General features: G+C 39.2%; 2 protein-coding genes across 6 annotated transcripts in view; both read left to right on the forward strand.

Moving 5' to 3' along the window:
• Nucleotides 1–3,201: 3,201 nt before the first annotated feature.
• Nucleotides 3,202–6,383, forward strand: ly86 (lymphocyte antigen 86). Its single transcript, XM_026944848.3, has 5 exons — nt 3,202–3,442; nt 4,851–4,934; nt 5,020–5,148; nt 6,051–6,100; nt 6,193–6,383. Exons 1-5 carry the CDS (start codon nt 3,286–3,288, stop codon nt 6,274–6,276), a joined length of 504 nt encoding a protein of 167 aa, XP_026800649.2. The 5' UTR covers nt 3,202–3,285; the 3' UTR covers nt 6,277–6,383.
• Nucleotides 6,384–11,097: 4,714 nt separating this feature from the next.
• The window catches only part of rreb1a (ras responsive element binding protein 1a), a 52,995-nt gene continuing 44,570 nt past the window's right edge, over nt 11,098–19,522 (forward strand). For 3 of the 5 annotated variants that reach the window (XM_034302642.2, XM_034302637.2, XM_053234067.1), the window contains exon 1: nt 11,099–11,641. Coding sequence is in view for 4 of the 5 variants with exons in the window: in XM_034302637.2 (XP_034158528.2) it covers nt 11,602–11,641 (40 nt within the window). In the remaining variant the exon portion in view is untranslated. Of the gene's footprint in view, nt 11,642–19,522 lie in introns of all 5 variants that reach the window. The other 2 variants (XM_053234081.1, XM_053234092.1) reach the window with 1 other exon arrangement.

Consider the following 19,522-nt stretch of genomic DNA (forward strand, 5'->3'; position numbering starts at 1 on the left):
TCTCAAATTCTAAACCTGTTTCAAATTTTCAAATGTTACGACCTAACCTCAAAGTCAGCACTTTACTGTGATTACATTTGGGAAGTACATTTAAGTATATTTCAAAACAAAAAATATCTAGACTAATCTAGACTAGACTAATCAGTGAAAATCATGTTTTTATAATTAAATCAGGTTTTATAATTAAAGTCTGTGTTTAAGTGGATTTAGTATGCAATTGGTAATGGAGTATTTTGCTGAAACAGAAAAATATTTGTCAATAATACTTTTAGACGAATCCCAGAAATATTAGAGTTCAAAATATGCAAATATTAGGTTTAAATAGAAAAATCATGTTGAATATATCCCGATAAAGCACAGAACTGTTCCATATAGTATGTATATCAAGGAACATAAAAGCAGTTCTGTGTTTGTTTTAGTTTAAGGTTACTTTATTTAAGGTTACTTTATTTAGTTTTTTATGTAGTTTTCTATTATTATCACTGTCTGATGATATTCATTCATTATAAATATTGTATGGCTTAGAGGGCTTAATTGTAATTTTATTGATTTACATTTGTTAGCATTTAAAATTTAAGAAAATCTTCCACGTTATTCAAATCATGTTTTGATATCCTGTGTTATTCATTTTAAATAATAATAATATTTAGACTTCAAGACTCAAAATGGTTTATCTGATAATTCCATGACTTTTTGAAGTGTTAAGCAATATAATTTGTTGTTAAACCTGGCCTGTAAATAACAAAATTCATAATGCTTACTCAATTGTGGAAAAATAAAATAAAATAAAATAAAATAAAATAAAATAAAATAAAATAAAATAAAATAAAATAAAATAAAATAAAATAAAATAAAATAAAATAAAATAAAATAAATGTTATCTGCTATCAACTTAAATGTTGTTCAGTTAACATAATAATGTGTCTTTTTGTTTTGTGTTAATGTAATATTTGAGTTTTGGTGAACTCAAAAGTCATTAACACAAAGTTCATTAAATGTAAACTTTGGAAGAATTGTTCTTACAGTGTTGTTGTTTTTGGACTTGTATTGATTTTATGACTTTTTTGATTTAGCACTTCTAAAAAAAAAAAAAAGAAGACTGAAGATTTCAGTCATGAATTTGTATCCTTTCAACATCAATTCCTGTTTTTCTGTGTGTGTGTGTGTGTGTGTGTGTGTGTGTGTGTGTGTGTGTGTGCGCGTGTGTGCTGTGAAATGACCCATTAGGTCACTGTGACCTGTGTTATTATAAGCAGTGATGGAAATATGACTTCCCCTAAGAAATGTCATAAAGCCATGTCACTGAATAAAGTGTCAGCAAAATGATTCCAGTGAAAAAACATGTATATTATCCACAAAAATACAGTTTTGCCAAGGTCTCGATATATAAACACTCATATATAAAATTTGATATATTGCACTTTAACCTGATAGTTTCATCAAATACAGTATGCTACAGAGCAAAATATGAAAAACAGCATTATTGTCCAATTACATATGGACAGCTTTGTATATGCTAGGCTGTTTCTTGCAATATAAGCAGTATAAGCAGTTACTTAGGGCCATAACCTATATAGCCATACCCCAAAGTTCTCAAACATCCTGTCTCTATGCCCTCAAATTATATATATATATATATATATATATATATATATATATATATATATATATATATATATATATATATATATATATACAGAGTCTCTCTGTGCATGTTGCCCTTGGTCAGTAACACTGTATTTTTTTGGCTTTTCATCTTCACTGCAGTTTTGCCTTCAGTCCTCATTTTAGAGTTATTAATTGCTTTGAAAAACTTTGCATTGTTTTCCACTATCTGAAAGTGCCATAAGCAGGTCCTCCAGAAAGTGCACTTTACCTGGAGGTAGAGTCAGAATTACAATGATACATCAACATTATACTGACCACATAAAGTGTTGTTGCCTGGAATTTGCTGCTCTGATTGGATTGAGCATATGTACAGCTCGGGCAGCACAGTGGCTCATCAATAGTGTCACATCCTAAATCCTGGACTCGAGTTCTCCAGGTTCCACGGTTTTCTCCCATAAACATGCTAGTAAGTGGATTGACTATGCCGAATTTTCTCTACGTAAGAATAAGTGTGTGAATGTCTTTGTGCATGCTGCAAATGGCTGGCATTCCATCCAGAGTGTATTCCCACCTCAAACCCAGTCTTCTCAGAACAGGCTCCAGATCCACTGCAACCTTAACAAGGGAAGCACATGTTCTAGATGTGTGTCACCTCACACCCATTGTACTTAGAAATGCTTGGATGAGCGTGACCCTGACCAGGATACAGTGGTTGCTGAAGATGAATAAATGTTAACAGGGATGCACTTTGAGCTTGTGATATCTGACTTTAATATTAAGGCTGTTTGTTGAAACAGGGTTTCAATGGTAATTTAGTTTGAACTTTACTAGCTGTAGTGAAAATGTGAAACAGTAGTGTGCATTTTTGACCACTACACAGGGTGCATGTTCTGTATATATGAAGTCCTTTGTGGGTTCTTATACTGGCCACTAGATGGCACAAACTTTTAAATAACCATTGAACCCTTTTCTAAGAGTGTATCACTATAAATATATATGAGGGAAATGAATGCCTTCACTAAAGGTGTCATAGACTTAGGTCCTGTCTGATAAAATTAATTTGATCAATTATTATTTTATCATTTATGATCCAATGTTATGTAGTGGATGGATGGATGGATCCTCCAAAGAGGAAATTTGGAAAAACTGACAAGCTAAGCAGGGCAAAGATGTCAGGCCTGTTTATCTGATGTGTATTCCAACTGCAAAGCCGTGTGTAATATTTGATAATGAAGTGGTTTTCAACCCTGGAGTTTAGAATATTTTAGTGTTTCTGCTCTAACACACTTATCGTGACTCATGAAGGGCTTCTAAATTACCAGCTGCACTCCAGGACCAAGGCTGGAAACTGTACTAATCTTTATAAATATGATTTTTTTCAACTACATAATAGCTGTGCATACCTTTACTGTATATTCATACAAACAAGCAAGTGAAAAATATGCATATTGCAAAAAAAAATAAAAGCATAAGGGCAGTCTGCCCTGATGGACATCAAGAAGAGTCCACTGTGAGCAGTCAATTAAACTGATTTTAGCCTGCAGAAGGAAGTGGAACTTGGTCATACTTCACATTATTGTAGAAACAGAACCAAAATAGGAAGTGTCACATACTCGCTCATTTTGTACCATTTCCTGTTCACAATAACGTGAAGTCAGGAAAGATCTATGCCTTGAAATGATTTACAAACATATACATTTCAGTATGAAGTTATACATTGTTGTAGTGATCCTGAGCATGTTACAGCTATCTTCAGGGGACACAGAGGAAGACTACTGGCCTGTTCACACTGCGTGCAACTCAGACAAGATCCAAGTGATATACAGGAGCTGTGGTGAGATCAAATGTGTATAGATTGAATTGCACATTGTGTGTATGTGTAGTAGTGTGTATATGTGTGTGTGTGTATATGTTTTCTCAGTGATTGACCAGAAAAACCCTTAAAACTATCTCTTGAGCCAAATTATGTAATATACATTTATTCAGAACAAACATGTCCCAAAATATGGGAATAATATAGAATTATTCGATTTTAAGTTGGTTTAAGTATTGTACAATGATCTGAAAGGCAAATACTGAAATACTGAAAACTGAAGCAAGCCATGATAGACCATGATGTTCATCTTAGAAAAACAGAAAGTTATTAAAAGATGTTCATCCTCAGTACTTCAGTTTAGTCTTACAGTCTTCATAAAACCAATGCATGTATTAACAAAGACATAATTTAGGGCATGTACATTTACTCTAAAGTTAAATTAGCTAGTTTTCTTCTCTCACTATACTCAAGATACTCAGCTATACTATTGCTTGGTACTGGACAGGTTTCCTCTTATGTGTCCTTTTAGAATATATTTTCACCTGGGAACATGAAGGTAGTGTATCTTTAAAACTAATTGAATGAAAACCAATGCTGCCTCACAGCTCCAGGGTCCCGGTTCGATCCTGAGCTCAGTCTGCTGTCTGTGTGGAGTTTCTGTGAAAGTTCTCCACATATTTGTGTGGGTTTTCTCCAGGTTCTCCATGTTCCAAAATCATGCTGGTAAGTGGATTGGCTACGCTAAAGTGGATTGGCTACCCCTAGGTGTAAATGTGTGTGTGCATTGTGCCCTGTGATGGACCACACTCCCATGCGCATTCATTCATTCATTGTTCCTGGGATAGGCTCTGGATTTACAGATAAAAGATGACAAGGATAAAACACTTACTGAAGAAGAATGAATGAATGAATGAATGAATGAGGCACACTCAAATGAATACAAATAGAACCCTTAAATATCCAATGCACCCTTACCTTTGAAGAATCTGTTTTTCTATTGTTGTAGGCTACTGATGTAAAATAGAATATGAATATATTATAATATGCACTTTAACAGGCGAAAGCAAACACTTTCTCAAAATCTGAAATGATCTGAACCATTAATACAATGGGTTATGTAATGATTGTACATACATATATTACCACTAGATTGTATTTACATTCTTTTTTCAGTAACACAGATCAATTGCTTATTTATTAACAGAATGACATGTTGAAGTATGAGTATTAAAATCCTAATGGACCATGGCCCTCAGCATTTTTCCTTCTGTGTTTTTAGTTTTATGACAACTTCATTCATTTCAAACAATGTAATGATCATCTGATGACTTACATTTGCAGAGAAAAGACAAACTGTTCAATACAACACTGTAGACTGACACACTTGCTTTAAAGACTTAGGTGTTGTCTGATTTTGTTCTTTCAGACCCCATACAGGATGTAGGCTTCACACTCAGTTCCTGTTCAGACATAATGACACAGCCATACGTCAAAGTATCCTTTCTCCTGAGTGAGTTCTCTCGCATACGTGCATTAAGCATTACAGAGGATTTTATCACTGAGATAAACTAAAGTTGATCATGTGTCATCTATAGGGCAATCCATTGATGAACTTTATCTATCTCTGGGTCTGTTTCACAACGGTGTTTTCATTGTCCACTATGATGAGCCCCTCTGCTTAAAAAATTTCCCTCGTTTCACCTTCTGTGGCAACAGGAGAGGAGGTAAGAGTCAGTTTCTTGTGATATATGTATCAAAGAACACTTTTACTCATGCTTTTAGAGACAAAAAGGTAAAAAAAAAAAAAAACTATGCATGGGGGGTTGGGGTATGCTCAGGAGTATGTTTTTTGACCATATGTATCTTTAATATATTTCTTTCTCCTGGGAAGGCGAATGTACCACCATTAAAACAGATTTAATGCACATAATTAGATCTTTATGACCACCTTAAAATTTTAAGGTACACTGTATTCATTTTTTCAAGTGAAAGATGAGTACAAGAACAACAAACATACCAACACAGTGTACAAGCACAGTGACAAGCACTGGTGCAACTTACAACCTTATTTTCTGAGTGATATGGCCCAGCTGGCCAAGAACACTGAAGTATTAGTGTTTAAAAATTCAGAATGACTCTTTCCCTTGTTCTTTGTGCTTTGATTCTTTTGAGAAACTTCCTATATGAAGGCCACAGTCTATGTATTTATTTATAGACAGCTGCAATCATGATATTGTGCCATATGTGAACATAAGGCTTTATACCAGCTGTAGCTACCATTTAAATATCCAATTTAATCAGCCTGCAGCAAAGTGTTTTGGTTTGCGTTCTTGTTTTTTGGGCTCGCAGTGAAGACATAATGTAGGTGATATAAGCTAGAAACTAAATTTTAAAAGACTTCCAAAGTGTCCATCATTTGCTATTGAGTTTAAAATGCTGTAATGTTGCTTCAGAAATGCCTTTTTTCTTTATTTCTTCATTCATGACCCAGCACTTTTACAAATAAAGTGCCTTGGACCTCAGCATCATAAATACTGATGTACAATTTGCAGTAGAAAAGGTTTAAAGGACATACAGAATAGTTTCTGTCATCACTTATTGGTGCTGTGACTTTTTTATATTTCAGAAATGGTTACTATTCAGATGTTTGTGCCAGGGCTGGAGCATCCACTAAAGGTCTGTTTGGTTTAAACGACATAGACTTTTGTATATCGAATATCTCTTACTCATTATTCCCCTGAATTTTCTCTCCTTTTGTCCCTCTGCAGGGTCACTACAACTTTAAAGTACATTGCATAAACCAAAATGGCTTCCAGATTGGTTGTGTGAATGCCACGGCTATATTTCATTAACATCTGAAAAAGAATGAACAGTTAAAAGTGTGTATTATTTGGAGTTTGTTCACAAAATGCTATCCTGATTTTAACAAATAACTGAAATAAAAGGTGTTTAAAAATAACATTGGATTGGATTGGATTGGATTGCAGCATTACTGATCTTTACCAAAAGATGGCACTACTAACCCCTTAGTCATTGCTTGCTGTGGTTAATTTTAATACTCCCCTTATCTCTTATTTAGCATACACACCCAGGCTATCTGATACAGATCAGTTTATTTTTCAACCTGCTTCATTTTCAGGCTCTTTTCTGACTTTTGTCAAAGCCCATGTGGGGTAACTAGCTATACTAAGTGATGCTAAGTAACTGCTAAGTGATGAATTACCCTAATGAATGTGCATTCATTCATTCATTCATTCATTAATTCATTCATCTTCATTAATTGCTTTATCCTGGTCAGGGTCCGAAGCCTATCCAGGCAACACAGCCAGGATGGGGTGCCAGTCCATCACAGAACATCTCACACACACACATGCTCATACACACACACACACACACACACACACACACACACACACACACACACACACTGAGTGTTCTGTAATAATGATCTTAACATATTCTGCAACACTCATTCAAGTTGGAAATACATCACAGTGCCACATTCCCCCGGTTCATCAACGTACTCTATTTCGTCTTGACTGATTTAATTTCCAGTTTCAGCCAGAGGTTTTGTACCTCTGGCAACAAACATCAACACCACACAAACAGTCATTTATGTCGATTATGTTTTCTCAGAACCACACATGCACCTACCCACACATAAGCGGCTTATTATTTGTGATTGATGAGCATACTAAACACATTCAACGATCCATCTTGTTGGACAGAATTCATGTGATGTGAAATAGTACAATACGTTTTCTTTCTTTTTTTTTTAAATGATGTGTTCTCAGGGGAGAATATGTCCTTGTTCTTCTAATTGCTACAAAATTTCAGATATGGATCAAAGTCATAGATTAATCCTCATCTAGCAATGATATTAAATGGGGTAATGATGTCTAAAGATCTCAAACTTTTGAGTCAGGATAGAAGAAAGTGAATGTGCACTGTTTGATCAGCTAGTCAACCGAGTAGCAAAAATTTAAATAAAGCAATTCATTTCAGTGTGTGGATTGTAGCAAGTCTCTGTTACATGGTTTGAACAAGTGGGAATGAGACAAAATTATGACACAACATTACTCAATAATCAAATCATGCTTATCAACATTCCTTTGAGGGTGCTTTGACCGAATTATTCAGAAGAAAATATGAAATACTGAAGTAGTGGAAATATGAAAGTTGTTCATCTTAAGTTGGCTGAAGTGTTTTTAATAAAAAGTAAAAATTAATATGAACCAATTCACGGGTGAGTTTTCCTCAGTACTCTCTTTTTCAAGACATCTCTGGGTTTGAAATGTTAGTACTTTCTATAAGCTGGAACTTATATCTCTTTCAATCTACATAATGTTTTTGTTTTAAACACAAAACCTTCTGCCAAATGTTAACCACCAGTTTTTCATTTACTAATAACTTAAGATAAGTTCAAAACTTTTAAGAGTTACCAAACACTTGATGCATTTAGACCATAATGCAACGCATGCAATTTGGTCAGGAGTTTCAGGAAATTAAATAATTACTACAGCCAATTAATGACCCATGCAAGCCAAATCAGCAGAGACTCCTTTTCATTTCTGGAGCTCAGCAGAACACCGCAAATGCAGCCTCAAGCCACTGTAAGACACAACATGTTAAAAACTTTTTACAAGTGTAAAAAATTATTCACATGTAGACACTATAAACCACGGTTACTGCATTATATTATACAAAGCTTGTGCTTTATAAAGGGACCTGCATGATCATGTGCACTTAGGAGTTAAACGGTTGTGTTGGAGTTGTGTTGTGCAGCTACTTGGTGAAGGGCTGCAAGGCAAAACACATGGAGAGAAACCGGTTTATGTGACACCCCACCCCCCAGCTCCCGCACCCCCCAACACTTTCTTGGATCTTTAGTGGAACATGCGCATAGTGCTCATTTAAAGTTTATAGCAGCAGGAGAGTTTTGTCTAATTTTACACATTATACAGTATTTTCACAAACTTTACCAAGTTGCATAAAAAGTGTTGCATAAATTTAAGAGGGAAGAATTGCTTTACTGTGTACTTGCACTTGTTTTTTTTTTTTTTTTTTTTTAAATATGCTTTAATTATTTTGTTTATCTGCCCAGTCTGACTGACAAATATTGAATTCATATGACTGAAATTTGAGTAATGAATGTCATCCTGAAAGCTGAACGCACCAATCCACAGTTTTGTGTTTGTCCCCCTAAATTGTTCAACAATACCTTTTATACACTATGTAGAACAGCATATACTGAATAGTAAGCCACTTTGGGATACTAAAGGCTAACTAACAGCACTTAAGAGTTGCCATAAGAGTTGAAGCGATGGATGAAACCTAGAAACGTGTTTTTGCGACTCTTCTCTAACGTGGGATGCTCTCAGAGTTTGCTCTACCCTGTGAGAGGTAGCTGCTCTTTCAGCTTCAGTTCATGGAGGATAAAGGAAACCTTTTGTTGCTGTGAAGGGTTGTTCCTTAGCAACAGCGTTGCATTTGGGAGCCGTGGCAACAGGTCAATAAATAACATCACTCTCAAGTTTCCCTCTCGGTCTTGGACATTCATCATGTCTTCTGTTACTTTATAGGAACTTTTTGGAATTGTAGCATGGTATTATTAGTGGTTTTGTTATTTTTTTTCTCTTACCTTCCTATGGTGCTGCTGATGGTATAAGAACCAAACTGTGAAGTTACTACATGAGCTCCACTACACTTCACACTGGAAATAGAGCTCACTAACTTTATTCTGCAATCAGTCTTCTGTGGTGCATTAGCCAACACTCAAATAACTTTCATTAGTAGAATTAGACTGGGGGTTTGGGCAGAACGGTGCGTATAATGTGCACAAATAAGTTACTCATTGACTCAAATAGTCTAGACTGATCTTAACTGTGTCCTTTGCTGTGCGAATAACCTCTATGAATTTTACTGACAGTGTTTTGAGATCATTACTAAAACAGATGACAGATAAAACAGAGCTGATGCACAGCTGAAGAAAGGTCTTTTATCCAAAAACATTTTGATTCCATGAAAACTTTATGTATTGCACTTAATTTTCACTACATCCACCATGTTTACTGAAATAAACTGCAGTTACTTTACTTATAAATGTAATATAGTTAATGACCACTCATGACTGTATTTCTAAATTCTTGCTTTATTTTTGCACAGCAACAGTGTTTAACAGTTAAAGCATCTCACGCATCGAGTCCCAAAACTGGTTGGTAAAGTGACAAACAAATCAAAAATATATCATGGTCACAATATGGAAGTGCATTAAAATTGAAACTACACAGACCCAGGCATCCAGGGTTTAATCTAATCAACTATCGTACAAGAATTTCCACAGTGTGTTGGGCGTGGATAAGCTGGTAGTTTCTTCATTGCACGTTACAGAAAAGTGGGACATCATTTCAGTTTACAGAACTAATACTTAATGACTTCATTATTGACAGTGCATTGTGTCATTTTCACCTAATAATCTATAAACTCAGAACTTTGCATTTGTTGACTCCGGCTGTTAATAAAACTAGATATACATACACCTAGACATTATTTACATAATAGACATGTAGGATAAAATATGTTCTGTATAGGCTTTAAAATACAATCACCTACTTTATCATGTCAGTGAATTTAGGTGATTCAATCACAGATAAATAGGCCTTGAATGGACTGTGTAAACAGGGATTAGTAAACTGAAATAGGTGCTAAATGCTGCTCAGGATGAGGGCTTTTTGTATAATCTTGGTGGAAGTGTAAACAATTTTCAGACAATTTTTTTAAAAAAGTTTGTGTGAGCATCTGATAAAAAGGCCTCTTGCGAAACCTGTTTGGTCCTGTAGGCTCAGGTAGGGAGAGCTGCCAGCGTAGGAGATGGAAGAAGAAAGGGGGAGGCCTGGCATGGCAGCTCCCATGGTTGCCAGATTTTGGGTTTTTAATCCTTGTTGGTCTATTTTTGCTCTCTGTAAGCTGTAACTAGTCTTGCACTGGTAGATGCGAACTTTGCTTAGGTGTAGCTCGTGTGACTGATCTGGGAATTGGCTTTGAAATCGTGTGTGAGATGGGAAGGATTATGGTGCATCTGGCAACCTATGTCTCAGTGGCTTTTAGCCCAGTTGATGAGCTGTTAGACACGTGGATGGATGGGGGGCTGAAATGGGAATTTGAGCATTGGTTCTGAACAACCCAGCGTTTAAAGAAGTTTTTGTAATGTTTTACTTGAATGAACCATCCATGCATTAATTTCGCAACATGAACTGGATTATACTTCATGGCAACCTTGTGCACATCATCCCATTTGTTTCTTTCTTTTGTACAAGTGCACATCAATGTGCGTAAAATATGAGTGCGTTTAATAAACCTTTCACGTGCGTACCATTCCTTTCTCATACTGAGCCAATATTTTGACGCACAAGTTATATTCATATTAATAGGACGTTGTGTAGAGGGGTTAGATGCCACAGGTGGTTTGCTCTTATTGTTTGAGCAACTTGAGTTTCTTCTTCGAGAGAGAGAGAAAGAGAGAGAGAGGAGACAGACAGACACAGAAAGAGAGAGAGAGGAGAAAGGGAGAGAGTGTGAGTGAGTGAGAGTGTGTGTGTGTGTGTGTGTGTGAGAGAGAGAGAGAGAGAGAGAGAGAGAGAGAGAGAGAGAGAGTGTGTGTGTGTGTGTGTGTGAGAGAGAGAGAGAGAGAGAGAGAGAGAGAGGGAGTGTGTGTGTGTGTGTGTGTGAGAGAGAGAGAGATGAGATGCTTGGTGCAGCCTCGGTCCCCTTGGAGACTCCGGCAGGAGCGCAACACGTGATGAGAGAGAGACACCGAGAGAGAGAGAGAAGAGAGAGAGAGAGAGAGCAGAAGAGGACGCGCGGAGAGAGAAGAGAAGGGAAGAGAGGAGAGGAGAGGGGGAAAAAAACCGAATTAAAGTGCGTTTTCCTCTCCTCCCACCCTGACACATCTCGGTCTGCTCCTGTGGGGGGACTCAGAAGAAGAGGAGGAGAGAAAACACGGAGTTAAAGAACTTTTTGCACATCCTCGGGAAACGCCATTTTGATTCCTCTCCGGAACAGCTTTGCTTCTTTCCCCCCTTCTCTCTATCTCTCTCTCTCTTTCCTTAACCCATCATCATCATCATCATCACCACCATCACCACCACCACTCCCTCATCATCATCATCATCATCATCATGTCTCGGCGAAAGCAGCCAAACCCCAACAAAGTCAAACGTAAGTTTCAGCACTTCTTTCGCTTTCACGCGCTGATCATCAGCCTCGCGTGCGGGTTTCTAGTTTCTGTGTCCTGTCGTGTGTTTTTGGTTTTTAACAAGCGAGTTGAAAAGGCAGAAAAGTTTCTCTGGAGTTCTCTCTCTCTCTCTCTCTCTCTCTCTCTCCCTCTCTCTCTCTCTCTCTGTCGCTTCGCCGAGGACCTGATGCTCATCCGCAAACCTGTCCACATCACTGCACTCTGATAAAGTGACACTTGTACACACATTATGATTATTAGTATCATTATGAAGTGGTTAGTTGACACGGTTCTCACTTTCTAGGCCGTGTGTGGAAGGCTGAAGGATGGGCTTCAGACGGTTAGCTAGCCGCTGCTAACTAACTGGAGCATCCGTATCTCTGTGCGCCTTGCACTTTGATCCCACACTTTTATTATTATTATTCGTTTGTTATTTCTAGGTCTCTTTCACGCTTTAGTTTCTTCTTGTCGACGTTTCGAAATGTTCAGCTGTCGTCAAAAACATGACTAATGTTTCATTTTGTGTATTTGGGTATTTGTATGTGTCTACTTTTAAACACAAAATCGAAAATTCGTTATTTCACCTCAGGAGTTTGGACGCCAGGTCGGTTTATTTGGCTTTTTCTTTTTGTGATAGATAGTTTTGTCGTCGGATAAATGTGTGGTGTTTATTTAGTAAGATGACTGTTTTATTTGGGTGTCGACACTTTGTTTAAAATTTAAATTATCGCCCTTTTTTTGTTGGTAGCTTCCTTAAAAAAGTTACTGTGTTAGTTTAAAGGAATGGATGAAGCTACGTTCTAAATCGCACACTAGTGCACTAAGTAGCACGTCTTTACTAGGTAGTGTACTATTTTGACGAAGGCTGCTATTCAGTAGGGTAGTGTGCGGTTTGGGACGTGGCCTGTGGTCTCTGGGGAAACGGCATCGCCTGAGCTAATTTGGGGATGCGTCGTTGCTAAGTGTGGAATATTGCGTCTCGAAACGACAACAGCGGGGTTTAAAAGCGCTACAGCTGGCCATGGCGATGGAGATTCAGCGATGTTGTAAGGTTTACTGGCGAAACCGGTCGTTTAGTTGGCCACTCTGGGAGGAGGAGAAGGAGAAGGAGGAGGGAGCAGGAGGAGGACAGATCCGGATGAGCAGTTCACATTCCATTACGAAATTCAACACTGCATGAGAGAGCAGGCCTTTAGCAGAAGTGCGCACACGTTATGCATACAGCAAGCACACCATGAGCACTTTCTGTGTTTTCTTGCCAAGTTCTGCTCATTTAGTCTCCCTGCATGCTACACTGTAATGTTTTTCCCTGCTCCAGCACACCTGACTCAACAGATCAGCTCATTCCCGGAGGCTCCGGGAGGGTTAAAGTGTGTGTGCGTGTGTGTGTGTGTGTGTGAGAGAGAGAGAGAGAGAGAGAGAGCATCAACACACCTATTCCTCTGACTCACAGCTAAATGATGCTTTGTTTTTGATTTCATAATGCACATAATTTAAGGAACCAAAAAGCATTGCATGAGGGGAAGCGTACTTGTAAATTATTATTTCAGTCATTGCTCAGAAATATGGTGATGGGGGGGAAAACCTTGAACAGTCTGATAACTGAATCACAAACTCACCCGAGCACTGAAAGCACTTAACCGACGCTCAGAAAAATAAATTACTAGACAGGTATATAAAAATTCCGATATGGTCCAGGTATGCAGAGCACATCGCATTTCTGCAGTGCTACAGCTCTTGTCATTTGGCTCAGTTTGTGCCTCATGGCTCAGTTTTGCAGCTCACATGTACAGAAAATGTTGTCCGCACCACTCACTGCAATCAGACCACACTGGAGGTACTCCCAGCTTGAAAATGGACTGAGACCACCTCACTCAGACTCAGTGTTGTCACTTGCTTAAACATACTGAACCACATAAGAAATTGCACCATGGTTTGATTCAAACTGACTAAACACTGCATATGTATGTGAAAGCGCTTTTAAATGTGGAGCAGGATTGAGAAACACAACTCTGTATGGCACTGATGATGTGTGGCACTTCTCAGATGCTAGAAAATGAAAAAGATACTCGCTCTTAATGTTTTTCATTAAACCAATAGCTTCAAAAGAGTGAAAGGAAGGATCTAACTCTGTGTCCCCTAATCCTGCTTGTGAACTCGCTGCCGTAACACACCCTTTTTAACCTCGTGAAGTGCTGATGAGTTGCGTCAGGTGTGTTACGTTGCTGATTGATGCGACACTCTTGGATAAAGGGCAAAGGCAGATGTTTTATAATTATGTTTTTTTTTTTTTTTTTTTAAATTAACCTCTTGCACATGTTTGTTTTGAGGCCCTGCAGCCTGATCAAGTAAGGACATGCAAATTTGAACTGAAGTGACAGGAGTAAGAGACTGTAGTGTAGTTCCTGTATTACAGAAAACACACTGCGATGGGAAACAATAGGCGCAAAAAACTGAAACCAGTACTCCAGATCTAGCCTTGATGCAGAGAAGTGTACCTTTGATTGCAGTTGTTTGTGATCCCAGTGGCCTCCGGTGCCGTTAAAATAGTCTAGATAGCAGCTTTTGTTGTTGTTAAACTTTAGCTGTTTTCATCCCATAGAATAGTGTTCTCTCGTTGCTGCCTGGGAGCCGCTGGCTCTCCGTTTTAATGATTGTGAGCTGTGTTTGGGTGTGCAGGCCTAGGCTGGATGTGGCCTGCTCCATTGTGAGGTCTGTTGACAAAATATACAAATCGCAGGTTTCTGCTGAGACGAACAATACCACTGTAGCTGAGTGAGAGTTCAACTCAAAATCCTCCTTATTCGTCCTTAAATACGCAATTAGGAGAGGGCCAGAATGAACTTGTAAATATTTATCATAAGATTTAGATGCACAGGTGATTCCAAGACGATGCGTCTTCATTAACAAAACCGCAGGACAAATATTTAAGCCAAGCTACAGCTACAACTACCAATTTGATGTCTGGAAGAGTGTTTCAGTGCCAGAAAATGGTGTATACACACTGATATTTCTCTTCAGTGTTTTTATGATGTGAAAGACAAAAGTGTTCAGTTGTAGAGTATGATGCCTGAAGGCTCTCTGTCTCCTTTTGGCTTAGACTAGTTAATTAAGTACACCTCTCCCCTGTAGGGATTCAGAATTACCCAGGGTACTGGCATTAGCAATTCCTAATTCATTTAAAGTCCAATCCCCAGACGCCCAGGCTACTTAACCAACCCCCTTTTTTTAGCCAGCCAAACAATTGCTGGGTATCACTTTGCATCTGCTTATTACATAGAGCGCAGGATTTACATGGGCTGTTTGCTTTGTTATTTATTTATTTATTTATTTATTTTTTTGCATCTGAAAACAAATTCGGTTTCTACACCTAGTGAGAAAAGATTTGTCAGTCTGATTATTTTATTTTAGAAAAGGAAATGAGATTAAAATGATCCTCTCAACGAAACCTAGAAACAAATCTGAAAGTTTCAGATTGTATATCTCTTCTGTTTAGGGTTTCTGCATGTCTCGTCTGATGCAGAAGGTCCTGTGTTACCCCCGGGGTATTGATGAGCTGGCCCTTTGGCTCCCAGGCTATATTTATCTTGCCTTTTTTAGATAAGATTATATTCCTTCTCACTGACGGTGTAGAGCGGATGCAGGGACTGAACTTGTGTGCAGTGGGAGTACACGGGATGGAATGGGCGGATAAATAAAAAGTAGACACTGTTCAGTTTTATTCTTTGTATTTATTGCTGATAAGGTGGCTGTCTTTCTGGTAAACCATAAAACTATGAAAAATGTAGTTATGGTTGGTTATTGAATTTGCGTTCAACAATCAAAAGAGTCTTTCTTCAGCCTTGAGGTGCAAGCTGTTAGCAGAAAAGCCACAGTCAATCTGGTGATTCATTGCTTGTTGGTGTTCATTTCTAAGTCATTTGAATGCACACAATAGACACTAAGTTAATTTACACTAAGTTCATCCCATGTAGCCTGTTGATGAACTGAAAAGATGATTGATTTGTGTATGATGGTCAATTTCACTGCAAAACCAGTGCTCAGAAACCTTTGAAATAAGCATGCTCGATAACCAGAGTATGCTTTTAGGAGGGGTTAATAATAAGTCTTGTTGGAAAGACAGTTGTGAATGGGGATAAAATAGAGTGCATGTGAGCTGCAACTGGAAAAAGTTAAAATAAAAATGTGCTGCAGCATGGTTTGTGGACAAGCCACTCTGGGGGTCCTCACAAGAATAGTGCTGGACGCAGACATTATGGCAATGGCTATATTTGTGGTTGTCCCTGATGGCTTCTTGTGGCCTGCACTTCATCAGTGGTAATGTATAAATCAGGCCACATCATGGCTTGCTTTCTCAGTAACTCTTATTGTTATTAGTCTAGTTGTGTAAGAACATGGGTTTCACTCTGATGATATTTCTGACGAATTCCATTTAGTTGTGGTGAAAAGGTCACATGTTATCGCCTACTTTTAATTGAAACTGTGGCCTGTTTGAACATGTTGTTTGTGCCACAGTTTCTTGCTTGATGCCACATAATTTTTTTTTTTTAGATACTTCTCATTCTGTTTTTGAGGTTTTTGGCCATTCTTTGTTTCCCACTTTTCATTAAACTCTCAATACTTTTTGCTGCCATAATTTGATGTGCAACGCATCTTGTTTTGAGGAACTTTATGCAGAAAACCTTTCATTATGACCGTGACCTAATCATCTGCCGTTGAGCAGACAGCAGACCGAACTGATGTGCTCATCTCGATGGCTCATCAGCTTAGTTTTTGACGACCTGGTCACAAAAGCCTACGTGTCATTTAGGCTCACCTCCTCCTCCTCCTCCTCCTCCTCTTCCAGCACGTCGTGCCTCTATCACCTTTCCCTAACAACCCCCTTCAGCTCGAACAGGCAAATAGAGCAGGTATTTACTGTGGGTCCAAAGTCTAACTCAAGGGCTGTCACTGATGTGAAAGAATGCCAGCGTGGAGGAGAGAACAGAGCAGGAAAGAACAAAAGATAGGAGAGAAACAAGCAAAGAAGAAAAATGCAGAGAGGAGAAGAGGGTCGTCAGGAAGTGAAACTGCCTTTTAACTGAGGTGGACAGGGAAGTGATGGAGGAAGTGGTAGAACAATAGCGTTAAAGCAGCCGGCCCTTGATCATTCACTCATGTCCTTTGCACATGGCTTACACTACAGCTATTTTTTTCCCTCTCTCTTATTTCGCTCGAAGGCTAAATAGTGTCGAGACTGATGGGAGAAAAAGACAGAGCTAAATGGAGAGTGCATTAACGACAGCCTCTTTTCCTGCCTCTCTCTCTCCCTCTCCCTCTCCCTCTCTCTCTCTCTGTACTGGTCTCTCTTTCTCTTTTAGAAACTCTTACTCGCTCTGTCTGTCTTCTCTCGAGCTTGTAGCTCTCCCTCCCTGCCTGGCTTTCTTGCTGACTAAACAGTTTTGTCAGCTGGCAGTTGTGCGCAGGCTGAGGATTTGCGATAGCTTCTGGAGGTTGGAGCGAGGGGGAGGGGTGGTACTCCCAGGCAGCACTTGTTGCTCAGTGGAACCGAGAGAACGACAGAGGGAGGGAGGGAGAAAGAGGGTGGGAAGAAGGGAGGAATAGAGAGAGACAGAGGGAGGCTGCAGGAAGGAAGGGAAAAAAAGTGGCAGCAACAGCATCGCCCAACCAGTTTCTGCGAGACTGAGGGAGAGAGAATGCAAATGTTACACAGCTGAATTGCCTGTATCTTTTTACAGCCAGATTGTTGTGACCGCAATCAAAGTTATATAGTTATATGGGAGTAGACAACTTCATTTTGTTTTGTTTTGACAGACTTGTCCTCTCTCTCACGCTCCACTTTATTCTCAAACCCCTTCTGCCTTTTCAGCCCAGTGAGGCTCTATATGCCTAAAGTTTACCCCTGGGTGGTACGACGTGTTTTCCACATCTGTCACTTTTGAGGACAGGCAGAAAAACTGCTGAGTGTCTTTGTGTAAACAGTACTAATCTGGACTGGGCCATGCTGCCACTCAGCCTAGATAGCAAACCTAGTCCAGGAGGATGAGCTGCTCTAATGACACCCTACCTGAGACCCATAGTGCATACTGGGAAGAGATGTGATTCAGCTGATGTTGACGGCATCTTGAGAAGATTGGTCTGGAGTTGTTTACCCCCCCCCAAACTTAGCACAAGTGTATTTTTAAAGCTCTTTGTGGTTACATTCTGTTGCAAAACACATAATTATAAGGGTGGGCTTTTGGCATTACTCTCTTGTGGTAACCCCACTGTCTCACAGCCATGTTTTTTTTTTGTCTTTTTTTTTTTGTTACCTTTTCAGCGCCCTAGGTGCTCTATGCACACCCACATACACAATGTCCTGCCTCCCCACTCACACTGGGCTGAAAAGGTACCATTGTTTGTTCTGCAAACACGGGACACACCTTGTCTCCACGGAGACAGGAGTGCATGCCCCTACTTTTGCTGCTCCTTTGGTTTGTAAAAAAGTTGAGCCACACAATATTTGCAGCCTCTCAGGGAACAGCATGATTTTTTACCTAACAGAAAGCATCCTCTAGCCAGTGGTACAGCTATGGGGGAGGGTAGGTAAGGGTGGGGTCCATCAGTAGTACCTGAAATGGAGGTCGAGGCTCAAAGATAGGTGCTGAAGAATGGGATTGGAGCTTGCTGATGGGGAAGGGGACTGAGGAATTTGACACACTGAAACTTCAGCTGCACTTTTTTCCCTTTTCACAGAAGTCTTGCTAAATGACATGAGAGGACAAGGAACTGTCAAATATGCTTCGTCTTTGCTTTTTAAAAATTATCCATAAGCAAGTCATTCTGAGAAATTGCCATGTCATTGCCTGTTGGTCACATTTTTTTAAACTTTATCAGCATGTTGCTGTATCAGCCAGAAAACTTTGTTCCTAATAAAAATTTTTGTTCAAGCAGGTATTTTACAACTGAGCAATACAAACAAGATGTTCATTGTCTTGTTCAATTGTGAGGGATTTCCAGTTCAGTTTGTCTTCCTTAAATGTGTGTCGGCCTGTTCTTGCAAATATAAAGCAGTGGCTGAACTATGGGTTGTGAATGACTGTTATCTGGACGCCACACCCAAGCCCTGCTTGCATCTCTGACTACAGCAACAGCTTCTTACTCAGTCCACTTGAATATACAGACGATATAGAGAGTTTTCAGTTAATGCCTTCACGTCATGCCATTGCAGAGCAAATGAAAAACAAAACCCCCACAGTGTCTGGTCAAGCAATTTGACAAAAGACTGAGAACTCTCTCAAACCCCTCCTCTCCACCACCCCCCTCCACCACCCCATGTGTTGGTACATAAGCATTGGAAAGATGGTGGACACAGATGCAGCCAGTAGTGTTTCCAAAATAAATGCTGTAGAGTGATGCAGCCTGAGCTGGTGAAGAGGTCGGGGTGGGGACTGGTCTATTTCAAGTTTGTGTGTCTAGGCCTAAATTTGGGTTGCGGTTATGTGGGGGCAGGTAAAATGTAAAGATGTGCCTGGCCCACTAGACTAGGGTTAATGGTACACTGTCAGCCTCCCTTGAGAAATAAGGAGTTAATGGTCCTGGCTTTGCTGCCACACCCCTAAGGAAGGAGACACAAAAGGGAGTGATTTGGACTCTTTCTCCTGCTTGAAACCTGGCCTCTTGGTCAGGATCTAGGCACATAAAGAACGACCACAAGCCCTGCCCACCTTCGACACCTATTCCATATCAGTAATTCACACTTCAAAACAGGCCTACCTGAACAACACCACCTTGTTCAAGCCCAGCTTCCTGTGCCCTACCTTTCACATATTTGCTCACTTGCACTCAATTTGTTAGGTTCCCTACAATGCAAATAATCTAATTCC

The sequence above is a fragment of the Pangasianodon hypophthalmus genome, chromosome 1, assembly GCF_027358585.1.
Source record: "Pangasianodon hypophthalmus isolate fPanHyp1 chromosome 1, fPanHyp1.pri, whole genome shotgun sequence".
NCBI lineage: Eukaryota > Metazoa > Chordata > Actinopteri > Siluriformes > Pangasiidae > Pangasianodon > Pangasianodon hypophthalmus.